Below are 19,995 nucleotides of genomic sequence, written 5' to 3' on the forward strand. Positions count from 1 at the left end.
GCAATGATTCCTCTCTGAGCTCCCCTGGTCTGGGGACTCTGAGGAACCCGTGTTCTGGTCCAGCTGCACTTCTGGTCCAGCTGCATTTCTGCTTGAGCCTCATCTGAGAAATGATGATCTTGGCAATCACAGGAAGAGTCAGCAAAAAAAAAAAAAAGGAAGAAAAAAAACATCAAGGAAGTGAATCCAAGATCAAGACCTTGGCAATCGTCCAGGAACCAGAACCATTCAGGCAAATTTCAGCGAAGCTGTGAGACTTACTCAGGATGATGTGGGGTTAGGACTGCCCGGTGAGAAAGGTCAGTGGAGCCCTGAAGAGAAGCAGGTGGACAAGGAGTACTTGCTGGGATACTGTGTCTGGGCTCTGGGGCTGGCATCTCCCTGGGTTCCTGCATCTTTAATGTGAGGTCACAGGGTTGGGTTCAGTATTGACTCTAAGTTTCTAAACAGCTCTTAAATAGTCTATACCCACGGGTTAGAAATCACAGTAGGAAATGGGAGGCAAAGGGCCAGCAGGTGAGCCGGGGAGTGTGTGATAAAGACAAGAGGGAAACGGTAGGCGCCAAAGACCGATTGAGGATGCATCTGTTCACTGAGTGACAGAACCTCCGATTTTGATGGGAAGATAACTGCAGAATTGGTCCTTTTGCTTCCTCCAGACCTGTCAACTGGAGAAGAAACCCTGTTGAGAGTTTGAGAATCCTACCCGTTAGCTAAGAGTAGGTTAGCTAAGAGTTGGGTGTGTGATTTCAGGAGGAAAGTAAGAAAGGTGATGAGGGAGGGTCAATTCTTGATCTCTTTTGGAGAGTAGGGGATGACATATCAGAATCTGGAGGGTGGGGGAGTAGTTTGCAAAAGCATCCAGTGTGCTTTCTGGAGTGGGAGAGGAAAGGGTGAGGCTGAGCTAGCACCCACAGAGCCCGAGAGGAGGATGCAACTTGCGCACATTGAGTAGAAACCCATCAGGCCTGCTCATCGAACATCCTAGGGTCCAAAGAGGGCCCAGGACACTCAGGCCACAGAAAGGAAGCCTGGGCTCTGGACCATGAGCCCCTGAACCACAGTGTGACATGGACAAGCACGCTGGTTCTCAGAGTCACCAACCTCTGTATGAAAGCAGGGTCAAAATAGAGATGCCCTACATCTGCCACTTCCAAAACTGACTTTCTTGGGCTCTTTGATCTTCAATTATGTGGGTCTTTAGAAAGTCACCTTTTGTTTACTCTATAGGAATATAATAAGGAAATTTATAAAAATAAATAGCCCCTTTAGATAAACTAAATAATTATAGGAATATTGACTGGAATAGACTAGAGGTGTTTTTCTAAGCTGGACACTCCCTAGAGGTACAGCTAAAAGTAATCATACTCACCCCAGTTTGTAGGCCTGTAACCCCTAACTTACGTAGGCCATGTCTGTGGAGATGTGGAGGTGAAGCCACCATGAGTCTGGAGAGTGGAACTGATGTGTCTTTCTTTTCCCTATTAAGTCACTGGCTATAGACTGGCAGAGAGCCCAACTCAGAGGGACACCCAGGAGTTCCCCCTCCTATAGCCTCTACACCCTCCTCCTCTCCTCCTCTTCCTCTCAGCATTTGCTTGCTTTAAGCCAAAAATTTATTGTTTCTAAAAATGCTGGAGTATCACCAACATTGGCTGAGAGGCTCAATCACCCTCGGTGAACACTTCCAGCTTTAAGATTCTGAGCCTCAGTTTCCTCACATGTAAAACAGTAAGAGTGGACCCCAGACAGTGGTTCTTATTGCGTAATATAAAAAATTCTCATGTACCAACCACTCAGATGTAAGAAGTGTTAACTTTATGCCACACTGACTTCAGAGTCTTGAAAAACAAATGAAGCCCACTAGGACAACTATAATTTTTTTTTTTAATGGAAAATAACAAGTGTTGGTGAGGACATGGAGAAATTGAAACTCTTGTACATTACACACAGGAATGTAAAATGGTGCAGCCAATGTGGAAAACAGTTTGGTGGTTCTTCAAAAAGTTAAGCACAGAATCACCATGTGACTCAGCAACTCCACTCCTAGGTACATTCCCAAAAGAAGTGAAAGCAAGAACTCAAATAGATAACTGTACACCAATGTTCATAACAGTATTATTTGTAATAGCCAAAAGGTAGAAGCAACTCAAGTGTCCATTGGCAAATAAGGAATAAATAAAATGTGGTATATACATACAAAGGAATATTATTCATCTCTAAAAGAATGAAATTCTGATATGTGCCACAACATGGATGAACCTTGAAGACATGCTAAGTGAAACCAGACAGACACAAAAGGACAAATACTGTATAAGTCCACTTATATAAGGTGCCTAGAATATCAAATTCATAGAGATAGAAAGTAGAAGAGTGGTTTCCAGGAGCTAGGGAGAGGGAGAATGGGGAGTTACTGTTTAATGGGGTAGAGTTTCAGTTTGGGGTGATGAAAAAGTTCTGGAGATGAATAGTGGTGACAGCTGCACAATTTAAATATATTTAATGTCACTGAACTGTACGCTAAACATTATTAAGACAGTAAATTGTACGTTATGTATATTTCACCACAATAAGGGGAAAAAAATTAATTCATCCCTTCAAGGCTTTGTTCAAAGGCCACCTCCTCCATGAAACCTTCCTCCTGCTTTATCCCACCCTATGCCCAACCAGACCTGATGTGCTGTTTAGTAATGATCTGTTTCACCAATTTGAACTAGCAAAGACATTTTGTAGTTTTTATTTTCCTTTTCACAGAAACCCCATGAGAGATAAAAAAATGGCAAAATCATTCATTTATTCATTCAACAGACATGACCAAGCACCTACTATGTGCTGGGTGCTATATTAAACACAGCAACAGAGAGCAAAACACGAGAGCACTATGAGTAGGGGTGGACTGCCTGGAAGAGCCAGAGGGTAGGGCTGTGCTGAGAAGGGGGTGCAGGCTTCTTGGGTCGGGGGACATCCTCAGAGGAGTGGCTTTTGAGCTGGCTGTGACAGAATGCGTAGGCATGACGCTGAGAATAGTTGCAGGAATGGCTTTTGACAATACATGATCACAAAAGAGTGCCAGGGTGAGAAGTCTGGTGAGAGACACTGCTTCAGTGGGACTGCCCTGTGCCCTGCCTACCTGTGGTCTTGGGCAAGTTACTCGAGGTCTCCATCTGTGAAATGGGGGGAAGTAATATCTGCTGCCCAGATCACTGTGAGAATTAAACAGGATAAAGTCTGTAAAGCAACTGCCTTCTGCTGGGTACCCCCTCCTTCTTGTCTCAGCTGGAGAAGACCCTGGTGTTTGAAGGAACATCTCTGCTGCTGAGAATTGGTTTAGGAGAGTAGGTGATCCTGAAGCTCAGTTCTCTTCCTCTGGATCCTTTTAGCCAACACACCCAGGGGGTCTAGAACCCTTCCTACTCCATCTGAGCTTGGTGAAAACACACACTACCTGGATTGCAGGGTGGGGTTACTCAGTCTGCTCTCAGGACTGTCTGCATTGGAATGGACCGTTTCTGATCCTGTGGTCCGGGGTGGGGTCAGTGGTAGCACCCCAGAGGATTGAGCATGAGCTAGGAACCAGATCATCTGATTCCTGAGGCCAAAAACCCAAGGAATTTGAATCGGAATGTGAATGAGCCCTGTGTGGAAGTTGCAAAGCCATAAGGGGTTAAATTGCACCCAGGTTTTGGAGAGGAGGAGACAGTGCTGAGCTTCCAGAGGCCCAAGATTCCTATTGATGGTTTTAAGTGGTAGGTTTTTTTTTTTTTTCTTCAGTTTTGTTCTTGGAAAAGGCAGTGAATTCCCATTTTAAATTCACTCTGCGTACATTTCTGATTGATTTTTGTTTGTCTAGAGCCTCTGGGATTTGCCAAGTCTCCATCAATAAACTAGAGAGGATTTAGGGAAGAGGTAATTAAAGGGGCGGGGCCAGTGAGGAAAGGGGGAGAGAGGACAGGCAAAATGGAGATATTGAGCTGTCCCCAGCCTGCAGGGAGGGGGCTGCAGTTACAGGAAGTGTTTGGGGAGATGGCTATCAAAGGGTTTCCCGGGGTAAAACTGTCCAGTTGGAGCCCTGGGAAAGCCTGAACTAAAGGCCATGATAAAGTCCAGGAATTTGGAGTCAGGAAAGTCGATTTTTGAGTCCTAGTTTTGAAAGAGAGATTGAGACTTTGGGTGAGTCACCTAACTTCTTTGCTTCCTCATTTGTGAAACAGAGATAGCTCAATTTGCTCCTAGCCACCCTGGTGGGAGAGTCAACTCAAGCAAAACAGCTGCTGAGTGGGATCTTGTAACCTGGCCCTGCTGGCCCCAGTTGACAGTCAGGGCTGGGACTAGAGACTTGCGGCTTCCTTCAAAAGGAAGAGCTGCACCGTCAGATTTGCCCTGAGCATTTGAAAGGAAATCAGGACCCATTGCTAATAGTCTCTTGACACCGGTAGAATAGAGGGTGGATGCCAGGCTGGGCCATTTGCAATATGAGGAAAGGAAGGGAAGAAGAAAGAGAAGACAAAAAGGCAAGACACCCTCCATCCTGCCCCGCGGAACGCTGTTCCCTCTCCTCTTATCCGTAAGACGTCAGCATTCTTGCCACACCCTCTGACTTTTCTATTTCTTGAGCCCTCCTGAGCCAGGCCCACATGGAAGAAGGGGCTGATGTAAGGGGCTGAGCTCCAGGGCTCAGACCCAGAGTTCTAACTCCCCTGGGGGCACCATGGGCCTTTCACTTTCTCCTTTCAACTCCCCAACCTGCAGTCACTTCTGAGTGTGACTCCTTTCCTGCTCATTGTCCCCATTCCCACCCGCAAAGCAGCCCAGGAGAGCAGGACTTGTTTGCCCTCCTCATGCTCTACAGCTCCTAGCGACGCCTGGCACAGAGCAGGCCCCACATCTGAGGGCTGCGTGATGCTGTTCACCTAACCACTCAAATTGCTGGAAACTGCAGAGTCGACCTCAGCTCTTCTCCTCCCTCACATTCTGCTCAGGCACAACTTCCAGAAGGTTGCTGCCATCAGTCCTCTCTTTCCCATCAGCTTTTCCACCACCCCATAGCTTCTCACCTGTGGGTACAACTGCCTCCTGTGCTTCCTCTGCTCTCAGCCCCTGGGGGATCCCCAGGGCACCCACACTCTGCAGTGCTGTCTAATCACCTCAGCTCAGCACCCTGGGCTCTGGAGCAGTGCTGCACCCACCTTTCCAGCCTCATGTGCTTCACTCCTGGCATCTTCCTTTCTGCTGCAGCAACAGAGCTGTTTGACCCTGAAAGGGCTCATCTCCCTGCCTCTGTTCCCACTGTCCTTTCTGCCTGGAAATCTGCACTCACTGTACCTTTCCTGTCACCTCACTAACTCAAACTCATCACACTTAGCCGCTCACTGCACTCTTTAGATTCATGGAACTCAGTGCAGCTGTTGCTGGTTCAGTGTCCTCTTGTGGGTTTCCAGAATCCCTTGTGTTTCTGTCTTATCAGAGCATCTACCTCACTGTGCTGTATTGTTCACTTGTCTGTGTGCCCTGTGAGATGGTAACAGCCTGGCACTTGCTATGAGTGCCAAGGAGTTTTTTGAATATTTGGGGCTGGCACAGTGGCTTGCACGTATGATCCAAGCGCTTTGGGAGGCCTAGGTGGAAGGATCACTTGAGCCCTGGAGTTGGAGTCCCCGTATTTATAAATAGTAAATTAACAACAGCAACAACAAAACTAGGCGAGTGTCATGGTATGTGCCTGTAGTCCTAGCTACCTAGGAGGCTGAGGCGGGAGGATTACTGAAGCCCAGGATGTTTTTTTATTGTTGTTTGTTTGTAACATTTTATTTCATTTTAATTGTTTTATTTTTAATTTTATTTATTTATTTTTGAGACAGTCTTGCTCTGTTACCCAGGCTAGAGTGCAGTGGCGTGATCTCAGCTCACTACAACTTCCAGTTCCTCGGTTCAAACAATTCTCATGCTTCAGCCTCCCAAGTAGCTGGGATTACAGGTGTGCACCACCACTCTCGGCTAATTTTTGTATTTTTAGTAGAGACTGGGTTTCTCCATGTTGGCCAGGCTGGTCCCGAACTCCTGACCTCAGGTGATCTGCCCGCCTTGGCCTCCAAAAGTGCTGGGAAATACAGGTAGGAGCCACCGCGCCTGGACTAAACATTTTATTTCATTCAACACAACACATTCCGGTTTTACCTTAAATATATTTTTTTAAATATTTAATTTTCAGATTCTTCTTCTTTTTCTTTTTAAACTTTTATTTTAGATTCAGGGCAAATGTGCAAATTTGTTATATAGGTAAATTGTGTGTCACAGGGGTTCGGTGTGGAGATTATTTCATCATGCAGGTAATAAGCATAGTGCCCAATAGGTAATTTTTCAATCCCCACTCTCCTCTCACCCTCCACCCTCAAGTAGGCTGTGGTGTCTGTTGTTCCCTTTTGTGTGTCCATGTGTACTCAGTATTTAGACCCCACTTAAAAGTGAGAACATGTGGTATTTGGTTATCTGTTCCTGCATTAGTTTGCTTATGAAAATGACCCCCAGCTACATTCCTCCTTGCTGCAAAGGCATGGTCTTGTTCCAGTTCCTTCACATCCTTGCTGCAAAGGACATGGTCTTGTTCTTTTTTATGACTGCATAGTATTCCATGGTGTATATATACCATATTTTATTTATCCAGTCTGTTGATGACCATTTAGGTTGATTCCATATCTTTGCTATTATGAGTAGTGCTGCAATAAACATACATGTGCATATGTCTTTACGGTAGAACTACTTATATTCCTTTGGGTATATCCCCAATGATGGGATTTCTGGGTTGAATGGTAGTTCTGTTTTAAGTTCGTTGAGAAATCACCAAAGTACTTTTCACAATAGTTGAACTAATTTACATTCCCACCAGCAGAGTATAACTATTCCATTTTCTCTGCAACCTCGCCAGCATCTGTTATTTTTTGACTTTTTAATAATAGCCATTCTGATGGTATGGTATATCATTGCAGTTTTGATTTGCATTTCTCTAATGATCAGTGTGAAACCCAGGACTTTGAGGCCGAAGTGAGTCAAGATGGTGCCACTGCACTCCAACCTGGGCAACAAACCAAGACCTTGTCTCTAAAAAAATAAAAATAAAAATACACATTTGGAAGCAGACAGATCCGAGTTTAACACCTGCTCCTCTCTTTTCTAGCTATGTGACTTTGAGCAAATTGCTTAACCTCTTTTTTTTTTTTTTTTTTTTTGAGACGTAGTCTCACACTGTCACCCAGACTGGAGTGTAGTCCTGCGATTTCAGCTCACTGCAACCTCCACCTCCCAAGTTCAAATGATTCTCCTGCCTCAGCCTTCTGAGTAGCAGAGTTTACAGGCATCTGCCACAAAGCCCAGTTAATTTTTGTGTGTGTGTGTATATATATATGTAGAGATGGATTTTCACCATGTTGGCCAGGCTAGTCTCGAACTCCTGACCTCGTGATCCGCCCGCCTCAGCCTCCCAAAGTGCTGGGATTACAGGTGTGAGCCACCGCGCCCAGCCGTAGCTGCTTCACCTCTATGAAAGAGATCATAATAACACCCATGTCACAGGGTTATCGGGGAAACTAAAGGCAGTGATGCACAGCCCTTAGCGCCCTGCCTGGCTTGTGGGGGGAGGTCTCCATCCACATTAGGTGCTAGTATAACTAAGAAAAATATTTCTACATGCTCCTGGGAGGGGTTGGGGGAGGTCTCCAAACATCAAAACAAAATCTGCGATTCCAAGGAAGAATTAAGAAGTCTTTTAGAAAACCACCACTGCCAAATCTTCCTTAAGTGTTCCTTCAAGGAAGCTGGGGAACTTGTTAAGAAACCAGGCACCCAGCACAAACCGTGACTGAGATTTTAAAATGAAAACTGAATAGTTTCAAAGAACACATAGATCTCTGGGGGGAGGATGGGGAAGACTTGGTCGCGTTAAGGGCCTGAAAAGACCGGTGGCAAAAGGTAAAGGATGTAAGTGTGGCATTTGCTGAATGGAGGCAGTGCAGGGTGGAGATTCAGAGCCATGACCGAGCTTGCTTATGGAACCGGTGCCACCCCTCCAAGGCGGTCAGGTTTACTGGGCACCCCGGAAACGGCACTCCCTGACTTGTGTCGTTGGCCCTGGAAATTCAGGTAGAAGTCAGCAAGCAGATGTTTTCACACACCCTAAAGTGTGCGCAATTGGCAGCGGCTGCCCAGAGGGTTTCAAGAGAGTGGGAGCAATCCCCAAAGAACCCGGAGCAGGCTTGGTTGCCCGCCCCCTTGCCCTCGTCGCCCCTCCAGGAAGGCCTAGGGCAAAAGCGCTCTGGCTCGGGAGTCAAGCGCGAGGAGCTAGATCTAAGCAAGTCTCAGCCTCCTAGCTTGAACCTCAGTCTCCTCCTCCAGGCATTGGGTTTGCAGCTGGGTGGGGGGCAAACAATCTTGGAGGCCCACTCAAGCCCGGCCTCCCGGAGCCTCCCCCAGGGTTTGGGAACGTTCCAGTCTCGTTCCCTCTCGACGCCCCCGGAGCCAAGACGTGAAGGGAGTGCCAAGGCGACCGGGGGCGGCGAGCGGGGCCGCGGGTGCGCACTAACTCAAGCGCCGACTGTCAGCCCCGGCAGGCCGGAGTTCTCCGGCGCGGGGACCGGGGCGCTGGGGCGTGCCCGGCGGGGCCGGGTCCGAGGACCCCGGGGCGCGGGCCCGCAGAAGGTCCGCCGCGAAGCGTGACCTCACGGGAGGGGCCAGCGCGGGGCCTGGGCGCTGAGCCGGGCCGGGAGCCAGCGCGAAGCGAGCGCGAGAGCGCATCCGTGGCCGATGAGCTGGTACAAAGGTGAGGGCGCGGTTCCCAGGCGGCGACACCACTCTCCTTTCGCCCAGAACGCCGAGGGCAGGGTAGGACTGGTCTGCCAGGATCGGGATAAGCAACACGCTGCACCACGCCCGGACCTGCGGAAGAGGGGCGAGGCGGCGCCGCGGATGGGCGGTGGCTCTAGGGACTGCGCGGCCCGAAACCTTTGGATCCTCCTGGGGCGGAGGAGGGGGTCGTCAGTGGGGGGCGTGGCGGGGCTTCATACCTGTTGCAGGGAGGAGCGGTGTGCCGCACCCCACTACCCATCAGTTCGCCGCGCAGGTAAGATGCCTGGCCAAGGAACCCCGAGAAGGTGGAACCACAGTGCTGAGCTGCTGGGGCAAAAGGGGCGGGGTGTTTGAGGGTCTTCTCCCGGTCGCCCCACCCCCTCTGGGCTAGGGGCTCTGCTCCGGCAAAGCGTTTGGGCAGTGGAGTTGCGCGCAACCCTCCCGGGCTTTCGGGCCTCCCAAAGTCCTGCCGTTGGGTCACGTTTATCTCCAAGCCTTCTCTGCGCCCACCCAAGAAGGAGGGAATGCAGGTTGGGGGCCGAATGGAGCCGGCAGGTGAGTCCTGGAGGTCCCGCCGAGGGCTTAACTCAGGCGAGCTGGGCGAGCTTTGGTTTGGCTGGGGCGAGATCTCCGCAAATCTGTGTGGGCGGGCTGTCTCGGGTCGGCGCCCAGTGCCCGCTTAGCACCCGCACTCGGGAGCTCGGACTGTCTACACGGTCTCTATTGCGTTCTTTGAAAAGGGATTACCAGGGAGTTGCCCTCTAGCGGACGCTGCAGGCGCTCCCCCTCCCTCCCCGCGACCCCTTCCTTGGAAAGGGCTTTGCTTCTCTTGTTGCTGGGACTCTCCGCCAAACCTGCGAGAGGAAATGTGCTTCTTTATTTGTTTTCCCTGGGAGAGAGTAAAAAAAGAGAAGTTCGATTCCAAGGAATCTACTCCGGCGGGCTTGATCCCTGAAAATGCATAAGGGGACCGTGGGACGCCTCCCTAAGGTAGTATGTCTTTCACCTTTCCATTGCTTTTTCTCTGGGTCTCCTGGTTATGGTGAAGGGAAAGATCCAATTCTTCAGACAGCGTTCACTATCTGGAGGGTCTTGGGACAGCAGGAGCCGGCGGAGGGGTGGTGTGGAGGGGGGACAAGGTTAGAGGAGTTGGCCACCTTTGATTTCTTTCTGTGAACCCTCCCTGGAGCTTCTCTCGCATTTCTAACCCAGTGGTTTTCTTCGTCTCAAATTCTACTGGGATCACGTCAGTTTTGTGCTTGAATGCCTGAATGCGCACTTATGCTGTCTCGGACGCTTGAGGAAGCCACAGTCCCGCTCCTTGTAACATGGCCGTTTGCATTCCCTCCCCCACCGGGACCCCTCCGCCCTTTGGGAGGGACCATCTCTGGGAATTCAGGCCTTGAGTTGAGTCTGACAGGAAGTGTGGGCCTCTGGGGTGCCTTCCAGCTCCCTGACTTGCAAAGCTGGGGTGTGTGTATGGTGGGGGGGTGTTAGCTTTAGGCTGCAAGCTACTTTCTCAAATCAGCATATTCATCTCTCTAAATCAGGGCAAATCACTTTTGGGGTCTTCTTTCCAAATGTCCAGTTATTCTCAGAAGGTTTTTGTATTAACAGCTTTTGACTTGGCCCTTGACCTGATAAAAGTCTTCTTAGTTATCTTTCTCTCTCAGGAGCTTAAAATCCTCCCACCTTCGAAGAGGATCAGTTAGGGGCTTTTTGCTAACTGAAGGGAACTTAGTTTCCAGGTCAGGGTGCTTATGTTTTTGGTAACACGTGTATCTGCCTCATCATTTTGCAGTAAATCAGACACAGAGTGATAAGTGGGTAAACCTGAGAATTATCTAGGTTTCAGAGGCTAATCCAACTCAAATTCCAGTGTTTGACTCATGAGAAAAATCTTTATGTTGTCTCCCTGGTGTCATGCTGCTAATATGTTTACTACACTTTTCACTGAGGAATTTGGGGATCCCCCAGCCCCAGGATATAGAATTCCCCATTCTCCTGAGAGGAAGATAAGTTGTGCTTTGAACACCCTTTAAATGGAAAAGTTTGTCTGTGCAAAATGCAAAATGAAGCCCATCTCTGATTAACCAGTGTAACTGACTAGAATCAGTAGTCTCCTCTTGCTTGTCAGAGACTGGGGGCACCGTCTTAAAGTTGAGATTGAATGGTTATTGGGATAACGAGGAATAGTGGTTTAAACAACAAAGTTAAATGGAAAAAACAGGTTTATTTAGTTGGGCTCTCGGAGCCTAAGTAAAAATTGTAAAGAAAAATTCTTATTATGTGCGACACTTTTTAAATGTGTTATTTAAATGCCTCTTCATTCTGTTTCTGTATTTCCAATTTTGAGCTCTCCCTCTCCCAGGTAGGTGGAAATGCCTCATGGCTGTCTTCAGAGTCTCAAAGTGTTTTCTCTAATTTGCAAATCTTATAAAGCAGTTCATGTAGGAGAAATTGTCTTTCCATGTTCCTTAGCCTGCTTGTTATATATATTGTACATCTTCCAAAAATAGCCTATCATTTTTAGGCTCTGAGTGGATTTTCCATTGTCTTGTAGGATGTAAAGTGAGGTCTGGAGTCGATGGGTGGTTGGAATATCACCCATGTGATATGCCTGGTGCAGAGACACTTCCAGACTTTCTTCCCAGTCCCTTCCAAGATTTCTGCTAGATAGCCATGACTCGCCCAAGCAAAAATAAGGGATCGTGGAGTATGTGGGAGTCCCTTCCTAGAGAGATGGCACTTTTATGAGAGTTGCCATAAATAGCGACGGTAAAGTGGCTATGTTTTGTATGTGAATCTCTTTGGCGTTGTATAAGCAGTAAGACTCTCGCAAATGTCAGGATGTGGGGCCAAGTCCTACAGGGTGCTTTCAGAAGGTTCCCATCCTTATGTGTTTACATATTTATGACTCTCATAAGAGCATCCCTTTATTGCTGTGCGTGAGCCCATTGGCTGAACTCAACCAGTGTGGTCACGCATTCTGGTTCTGACTGCTCTCCCAGCTGGTGAGTGAGTCTGGGCCAAATGTGACTGACCTACTATCTGTGGATTGTGCTTGGAACATCCATGCCGAAGCTTCCTGAAATTGCATCACACTTGGATACAGATGGGCCTGGTTGAGATATTCAGATTCAATTTAGATCACAGTAATTGGTTGAAAGTCTAATCGTTCTTTCTCTGTGGTTCTTTTGTTTCTGAATTTGATCATCCAGTCCCCTGACTTAGCTCTAGGGCGCTGGAGGCAGATATGAACTGCAAAGAGTCAATCCAGTAAATACGTCAAAGTTTGTATGGGGATCCTGAGACCTGTGGTCAGGGAAGGCCTGGAAAAGAAAAGCAAATTAAAAGAGATGGGCATGCTACCTTCAGGGATCGTCTGTATTTGTTAGTTTTCAGTGCCTACGAACTCAGGTTTTTTTCTGTTGAAGTTCTACCTAAGGCAGTAGTTCTAAACCTTTGCTGTGCATGGAATCATCTGTGGAGCTTTCAGAAATACGGATGTAAAGGCCCCGCTCAAGACATTCTGATGTAATTGGTCTAGGGTACAGCTTGGGCACCGTAGTTTTAAAGGTCTTCTGGTGGTTCCAATGAGCAGCCAAAGTTGGGAACCAAATTTCCTACAAAACATGAAATGTCAAAAGAGCACAACAGGTCTGTAATTTTACATACACTTTCCTCACCTGGAAAAGTAAAAGCAAGTGTGGGGTGAAAGGGATACCCCCGCCATGCTCACATCATGTTCCTTAACCAAATCTTGTAATACCGGCAGAAATCTACTGTAATCACCTTCAGCTATTAGAGGCTTTAAAAGGCTATGGGAACGTTGCTTAAAAACTATCTCAAATGTGGTGCTTCAAATCTTAAGCTCAGGGTTTGCTCCCTGTGCTTGACCCTGAGCTCCCTGACTTTGAAGTTGCGTGGGAGCCCTGGATGATGTGGCAATGAAATGGCCTGAAACAGAAATACTGAGAGGTCACTTTTGGTGCTGAAAGGCCAAGCAGAGTGGGGGAATTCTGCTTTGGGCCCTTCCTCTCTTCTGAAGGGGTGGGACCTCTGGGAGCTGGGCTGCTTCCAGCACAATTAAAGGGCCAGGAAAGGCCAAGGAGCTTCAAAGCTGAGGAAACTGTGCCAGTTTTCTTCCAATTCCCTTTAATAACGGGAAATGTTTCTTTAAAGGCTTCTGTCATTCAGGGAGGAGAGACCTCCCCCACACCAAGAGAGGATGGCTTGTTCTGTTCAGAGCCCTGGCTGAGACATGAAGGCAGTCATGGTGCAATGAAGAAGGTAGTGGCTCAGGAACCTGGAGATCCATGGGCTTCATTTCCTTGGGCAAACTGCTGAGCTCTCCAGGCCTCAGTTTCCCCATCTGGAAAACAAGCTCCAGTGTTCGCAGTGTTCCTCTATCTGACTTTCCAATGGCTCTTCGATGCTAGTTGTTCTGTGGTCACTGAGGAATCTTTGGAGAGAGGATGTGTCTTAGGGAGGAGAGGGAAATGAGGGAGGGAATGTGGGTGGGTAGCCCAGCAAAGGTCAGTTTAGGATTGTGATTCTTATAAATAAAACCAATTTCCTGTTGAGAGCTGGAGAGTAGCAGACTTAGTGGGAAAGAGAATGCTGTAGGCCATGTGAGGAATCCATGTCTCAAGGACTTTTGTGTGACCGTGTCTCCAAAGATTGTTCATTGAGCCCAGAGCTACCCTCTGCAACACGGAGCATTATTCACTCCCATTTGAGAGACAGACCTACTGAGGCCTACAGAGATTAAGCAACAGTCCAGACAGTCAGAAATAGGATATAATATCCTTGAGAACTGAGTCTCTAAAGGGTAGAATTCCTTTTCAAGGATTTATTTAGGAAAGAAGTGCTCAAAGCAATTTCAGATTCATTCCTTATCAGTGTCCCTTCAGCTAGGAAGGGACTAGCTGCTCAGTTAAACTCTCCTCAATCTTCAGGACCTAGCCCACCTGTCTCTTCACCCAGGAAGCTTCCCCTGACTCCCAATGTGTACCCTCATTACTCTTGGGATAGCCTCATTAATGCCTAGCACATCGCAGGTATGCAACAAATATTTGTGGAATTAGTGTCACATTTGTCTAATAATTGTACATGTCTATGTTTGTTTCCTTGCCAGGCTGAACTCCTTCAAGACAGGGACTTTGTCTTTCCTTATGTCCCTCTCCAGCCCCTGGCACACTGCCAGCTGCATAGTAGGTGTCTGGGACATGATTGGAGAATGGGGAAATGAACAAATGCCAGGCAAAGAGATCACATATTCTCCCATGCTCTAGCTCTGGAGAACAGACCTGGTTCACAAAAAGAAATGAAGCAAAATCCCAAAGGCAAATTCCAGAAATGGAGATGAAAGCCCACAGTGGCCACCTTTGGCTTTCCCGACTTGAGCCTTATTTCTGTCTGTTCCAGCACAGGGGTGTTGCTGTCTGGTGGTACAGAGAAGGATCCGGCAGGTTTCTGCATGTGAGTATGAGCCTGTCTGTGCCCTCTGCAGCAGCTCGTCTGGCCTCCAGGGCTCCCGAGGGCGCAGACCTGGCTCTGCCCATGCTCTGGGTGGATGGTTGAGGGAGATCATGGAGCTGGGCGCCAGCCTGGGCACTCAGGGGCTCGGAGTTCTAATCTGACTTTTGCCACTAACTTGCTATGCGACCTTGGGCAAGTCAATTAATCTTTCTGAGCCTTGTTTCCTCATCTGTAAGAGTGAGGATAATGATTACTAATCTACCTTGCAGGCCACTTGGTGGAATAACTTGTAAGAGCTATTGGTAAAGACCTTGAGAAAGAGAATGTTAAATTAATGCAGGGGAGCAGATATCCTGAAACCTCTGGCATGTGGTTCTGATCCCACCAGTTCCCACCTTTGCACAGTTCATTTGGGCTCTGCCCACTGTGTGTTTTTCACTGCTGTTGGGAGATACAAGTCAGGGCTTCTCAGCCTCTAGGCATCCTAGCTTCTCAGAGATAGCATCTGTGTATTCTTCATGTCAGTGGAGAAACAGGCGAGGAATTGCTCATTCCTTATGTATAGAGCTACATCCTAGCCCTGGCTGACTTTTCTCTGATGTCTCAGTAAGTCCATATAGGAGAGACCCTTACATTCAAATAGTAGCTTTGAGCCCTTTCCTAATTTTCTATCACTTGACTCTCATATTCTCCCCAGTTAGTTTCAAAAAACAAACTAACCACAAACTGCATTGAGCGGGGAGAAGGGAGAATGTGTAGAAAAACAGGAGGAGCCTGCCTCCCCCTGGACGCATTGCACTGGACTGATGCAAAAACACAGTGAGGCCAGGGACCATGGATCTCACATCTCTCAGGGCAGTCTGGTGTTAGGGAGGAGTGGGGAGAGGCACCCATGCCAAAGAAGACCTGTTCTGCTGTTTTCTAAGCAGACCCCTGAGTTCTCTTCTCACTTCCTGGAGCTCCTCCCAGGGCTTCAAAGGCAGATACAGTCCTGGTGAACTGTGGTGAGCTTGTATGGAAACTCAGCCCCCGCACACTGCAAATCAGCCTTCTGCTGGAGATTAAACCAAGAGAGGCTAGCCAGCTGTTAGCTCAGAGACAGCAACCACTGTGCAACAGGAAGAATCCAAGCTGGGTGAATGTACAGTCCTACCCTTGGACGTGGCTTTCCCAAATTGAATGACGAGCCTTCCCAGCTTGCTTGGGACTTTCCTGGTTTTACCACTGAAAGTCTGGTGTCCCAGGAAACCCCTCAGTCCTGGGCAAACTGAGACGGTGAGTTGCCCTATTACTGGACCTAAACTTTAGTAAAAGCTTCTGAATCAAGAGTTTGATTTCTCCATAGCAAAGATGAGCTAGAGCCAATTATTTTGTCTCTTTGACAAGAAAGTGAAAGTCCAAAGCTTAAAAACTGGCAGATCGTAACTTACCACTGGTGATACACACCAGTATGCTAAGTGAAAGAAGCATACTGCTTTTCAAGATTCAAAAGCTTACACACTGAATGATTCTATTTGTATGACTTTCTGGAAAAGGCGAAACTATGCGGAAATAGATCAGTAGTTGCCAGGACTGGGACTAGGGGAAGGCGTGAGCTACAAAGGGCATGAGGGAAATTTTTGGAATGATAGAGATGTTCAATATCCTTATTTTGGTAGTGGTTACACAGTCATACAGACTTGTCACAATTCAGAACTGTGTAGTTAACAGTGTAGTTAACAGGGTTTTTTTTTTCTTCCCCGTGTGTAAATTAACCTCAATAAAGCTGACTTTTAAAAACACTCTAGCTGTTGTGATGCTGTGGTATAAGATGAAGGATCAAGGTCCAGGTTAGTTATCCTGGGTTGTAATTAGCAACCGAGTCTTGGTGTGGGTGTGTCTGCAATGGTTCTGGAGGTGTATACAGCAGAAAAGGGTGAGAAATTTGGTACAAAACGAAAAGGCCAAGGGCTCATGCCTGATGACGTCCTAAATGCCAGAGACTTTTTCATTAGGCACAATCAGGGTTGTAGTGGAAGCTCTCTCTTTGTTTAGAGAAAAGGCAAAAGTAGCTCCCCTAAAGGCCAGGCAGCCAACAAGCCCAGGAGGACCATGGAATATAAGAGCATTAGACTCAGGTTCCCACCCTGGGAACTCTGCTGCTATCCACACATGGATCTAATGTACTGACTTTGGCAGCCTGTCTGCAAGTCTTTTTTTTTTTTCCACCAATAAAGTTATTGTATTAGAATTGAGTACTCAAGTCTGCAAGATAATTATTTCCTGGTTGACTTTTTGTTTTTGGCAGTCCTGCTTGTCTGTGCTAGCTAGAATTGATTTTGAGGGGAAGAACCCATGATTTATCAAAATAACATACCTAGTCGCATTTGATGTAAGGAATTAGTCCTCTTATTTCTAGACAGGGAGAAGCCTTTTGGTGCAAGGGCAGAATTACCAGTCATCTCTGCACCAGGCCAGCAGACAGGATGTAGAAGTCCCCAAGAAGGAAGAAGTATCACTCTGGTGGTGATACTTAAGATACTGGAATCTTAAGATCTTGGTGGTTTCCTTTTTATTTATTTATTTGTTTGTATTAAAGCCCATGTTGAATTTGCCTGTTTTTCAGGTGAATTTTATCTCGCTCTGTACCCTGGGGAGCTGGGTCTGTGCCTGCATCTCTATTAAGCACAGCCTGTTGGATGGAACTTCCATCCGCGAGGACCACATGGGCTGAGGTCACGTTCAACCCATGAATTACACAGGAGAATTTCACACATGCAACTCTTAAATCACAGACACATCAAAACCACTAGTCACCCACAAAGGCAAGTCTCTTCCACCTGTTCCAGGGTGTTCTGGAAGAATTACAGACTCATAGCCAGTGTAATCCTTAGTTCTAATTGTCTTAGCTTTGTTAGGGGAAAGCACTGATGTTTAGAGAGGCAGGAAGTGTTTTTTGTGCATATTTGAAGTGAAATTTCCTTGATGCAGGGTCAGGCCTGGTTTGTGGCTGGTCTACCTAAGAAGGATCGGGTTTGGGGAAGCCCCAAGGCCCACATCATCTGGTTTGAGTGCAAGGGAGAAGCTGGGAGCTTATGAGTGGGAGATTCCAGATGCTTCCTTCCCTGGGCTGCACACCTCTGCCACAGTCTCCCCTGGGCTGCCTGGGCACACTGGCATCTGTTTGGGTTTGGGGGACTGTCTTAGCCTTCTTGTTAGCCCAACAAGTAGGAATCCTGCCATTTCCTTCCATCCTCCACCCCCCGTTTTTTCTCCCCCAGTTTTTATACAACAGGATTTATTCATGTCCACTGTATTCAAGTCCCCAGATGGGGGGAGGAAAAAAAGATTGTGTTGAATGAGCTTATTGTTTGGAGGTTTCACTGACTTCTTTTATTTAATACCCAGAGTCCTAGAACATATTGAGCTGATTTACTAAAATTCAAATGTGGTCCTTTTGGAAGGAACTGCTAGGGTGCTTCGTGTCCCCAGAATCAGAGCTGGGACCTACTGGGTGGCAAGTTTGCTTGGGCCATCTTCATGGTCCTGGGTCTCCTTGGAGGCAAATACTCTGTTACTATCCTAGATTCCTTATCAGCTCACAATGGTCAACACTCTACCACCTTTGCATTGTCAGGACTTTTGCAGCACTCAATTCTAGCACATTCTTTGAATAAAGATGAGCACCAACATTAGGTACTGCAGTTAACAGAAGCCCCCTGTGGCTTCTGCTTGGTAGTTTCCTGCACACTTAGGGAGAATAAAGGATGGTGAAGTGGCACCTACTGCTTGAATACCCAGTGCAGGGCAGCTGGTCCTTGACTGACATGGCAGAGTTGGATCACATGTCTTTGGTGTGTTTTAGAGATGGGGTCCCTACCGTTGATGTTTCCGGAATTGTGGCTGAGGATCATGGTGTGCATGTGGTCAAGCACAGTTTCTGTATGGCTGTGACACAGTTGTGCTGTGACAGTTCCAGATGTCTTGCTCCAGGTACTTGAGCTGGGTGAGACTCATGTCTCCCAGGAGTCGGTGGAAGCTTGTCTCTGGTTCGAGTTAGTAATATCCCAGATGTTCTGAAAGTAGCCTGGGGCAAAGCAGGAAGGGTGGATCGCAAAACCACATGCACAGGTGTGAGTTATGGGTGCTTCAGGACGCCTCTTGGATGCACAGGCTCACACTGGCTCCTGTACCTGCATCTCTTGCTCCCTCCCTCCCTCCCTCTCCTCTTCTCCTCTCTTCTTTTGTTCCCCTCTTGACTTTCTCCTGCTTTTTCACTCTGTTTCGTTCTACCACTTCCATTCAGGTCTCCAGGTCTCCTGGGTCTTGAGTTCAAAGAAGGGATTCCCACTGAGAACCTGAGGCCAGAAAGACACAGAGGAGAGTCAGACCCTCCCACTCTCTCCTGGTCCCCAGGCCTCTGGTGGTCTCAGGCTCTCATTTCAAATAGCCATGGCTTGAATTCCAGGCTTCCCCCAGGAGGGGCTAGTGACCTCAGAGGCAGGGTGGGGAAACTGAGGCTTATTCTCAGTATCTTACTCCCTCCTAGAAGTGCAGGTCTCAATGGAATTTGTTCACTGTGGCCCCTGCTGCTTCCTCAAGCCCTAAAAGGTATCACTTCTCATGGCCTGCTGCAAAAAATAGCACCTTCCCCAATCCTCCCATCTAGTGCTACTTACTAACCCTGGGACTTTGCCCGTGGTTCCCCCACCCCGGCAGGTTAGTGTCACAGTGATTAGGGTACCAGGAAAGGGCAGATTTACTCTCTTCCTGTGGGTCCTTAAACAGTGCTGTGACTCGCTGACCACCAAGGGGTGGAGTCAAAATCCCCGCACTGTGAGGGGCTCCTCCCACTGCCATCCCAGGTCCCCTGGAACTGAATATCAGAGGAGGGACTGGTGTCCACCCAGGGGGAGCATGAGAAAGTGTCCATTGTTTGGATAAAAGTTCCAAGCATGAAGGCTCACCATTGACTAAAATAATTTTTTCCATTGACCTCCTGGCTTCTCAGTGGGCAAACGCCCATCTCCCGCCCATGTGAGGCTGGTTTGGTGTATGTAATTGTAAACAGCTCTGGCAGGGAGCAAATCTCCAAGAGTTACAGGATTCAGGTGCCGCTCCCAGCTCACCACGCACTGGTTCCCTCGAGAGTGGAAAGGCTGTTTTGTTCTCAGAGGGAGAATTCAGGCTGTTGCTTTTGAGATCAGATCCTTCCGAAGCCTGACTCACTCTCCCATTCCACCCCAACTTCCCTCCCTGCCCCCAGCCTCCAGGTCTCTATTCACGATGAAAAAGGTTTTAGGGACTCTAATTCATGCATGAAGCCCTTAGCATGTGGGGTTTTGCTTTTCCGACCCGGAGGTAAGAGTGTGGATCACTGAGTGCTCTCAGGTATGCAGGGAGCCACCAGCATGTTTATTGTTGAGGGTAAGAGCAAACCAGCAGCCCACATCCCCTGTGTGAGAACAGGGGCTCACTAATCAGGGCAAGAGTGTGGGCTCAGGACAGTGTCAGCCTTGTTTCTTGGCTACAGCCTCACCCCTGGCGCATGTCATGGCAGTATGGGAGTGAAAGCCTCTTGTGCTAAGCAGGAAGCCTCAGGAGAGTGTTGGTGGCTTTGGGGCACTTAGTTACCTCCCTCTGCTTAGCAATAGAGTTGGGAATCATCTCAGAGCAGAGGTGATCCAAAGATTGTGT

At 47.9% G+C, this 19,995-nt stretch overlaps 1 protein-coding gene across 2 annotated transcripts in view; it reads left to right on the forward strand.

Annotated features, from left to right (window-relative positions):
• Nucleotides 1-8,776: 8,776 nt before the first annotated feature.
• Nucleotides 8,777-19,995, forward strand: part of AFAP1L2 (actin filament associated protein 1 like 2) — a 109,990-nt gene continuing 98,771 nt past the window's right edge. For both annotated transcript variants that reach the window (XM_017892493.1, XM_017892492.1), the window contains exons 1-2: nt 8,777-8,809; nt 14,266-14,319. In XM_017892493.1, coding sequence (XP_017747982.1) covers nt 8,794-8,809; nt 14,266-14,319 — 70 coding nt within the window. In that variant the 5' untranslated portion in view covers nt 8,777-8,793. The remainder of the gene's footprint in view (nt 8,810-14,265; nt 14,320-19,995) is intronic.

Source organism: Rhinopithecus bieti, unplaced genomic scaffold, assembly GCF_001698545.2.
Source record: "Rhinopithecus bieti isolate Rb0 unplaced genomic scaffold, ASM169854v2 scaffold_21201, whole genome shotgun sequence".
Lineage (NCBI taxonomy): Eukaryota > Metazoa > Chordata > Mammalia > Primates > Cercopithecidae > Rhinopithecus > Rhinopithecus bieti.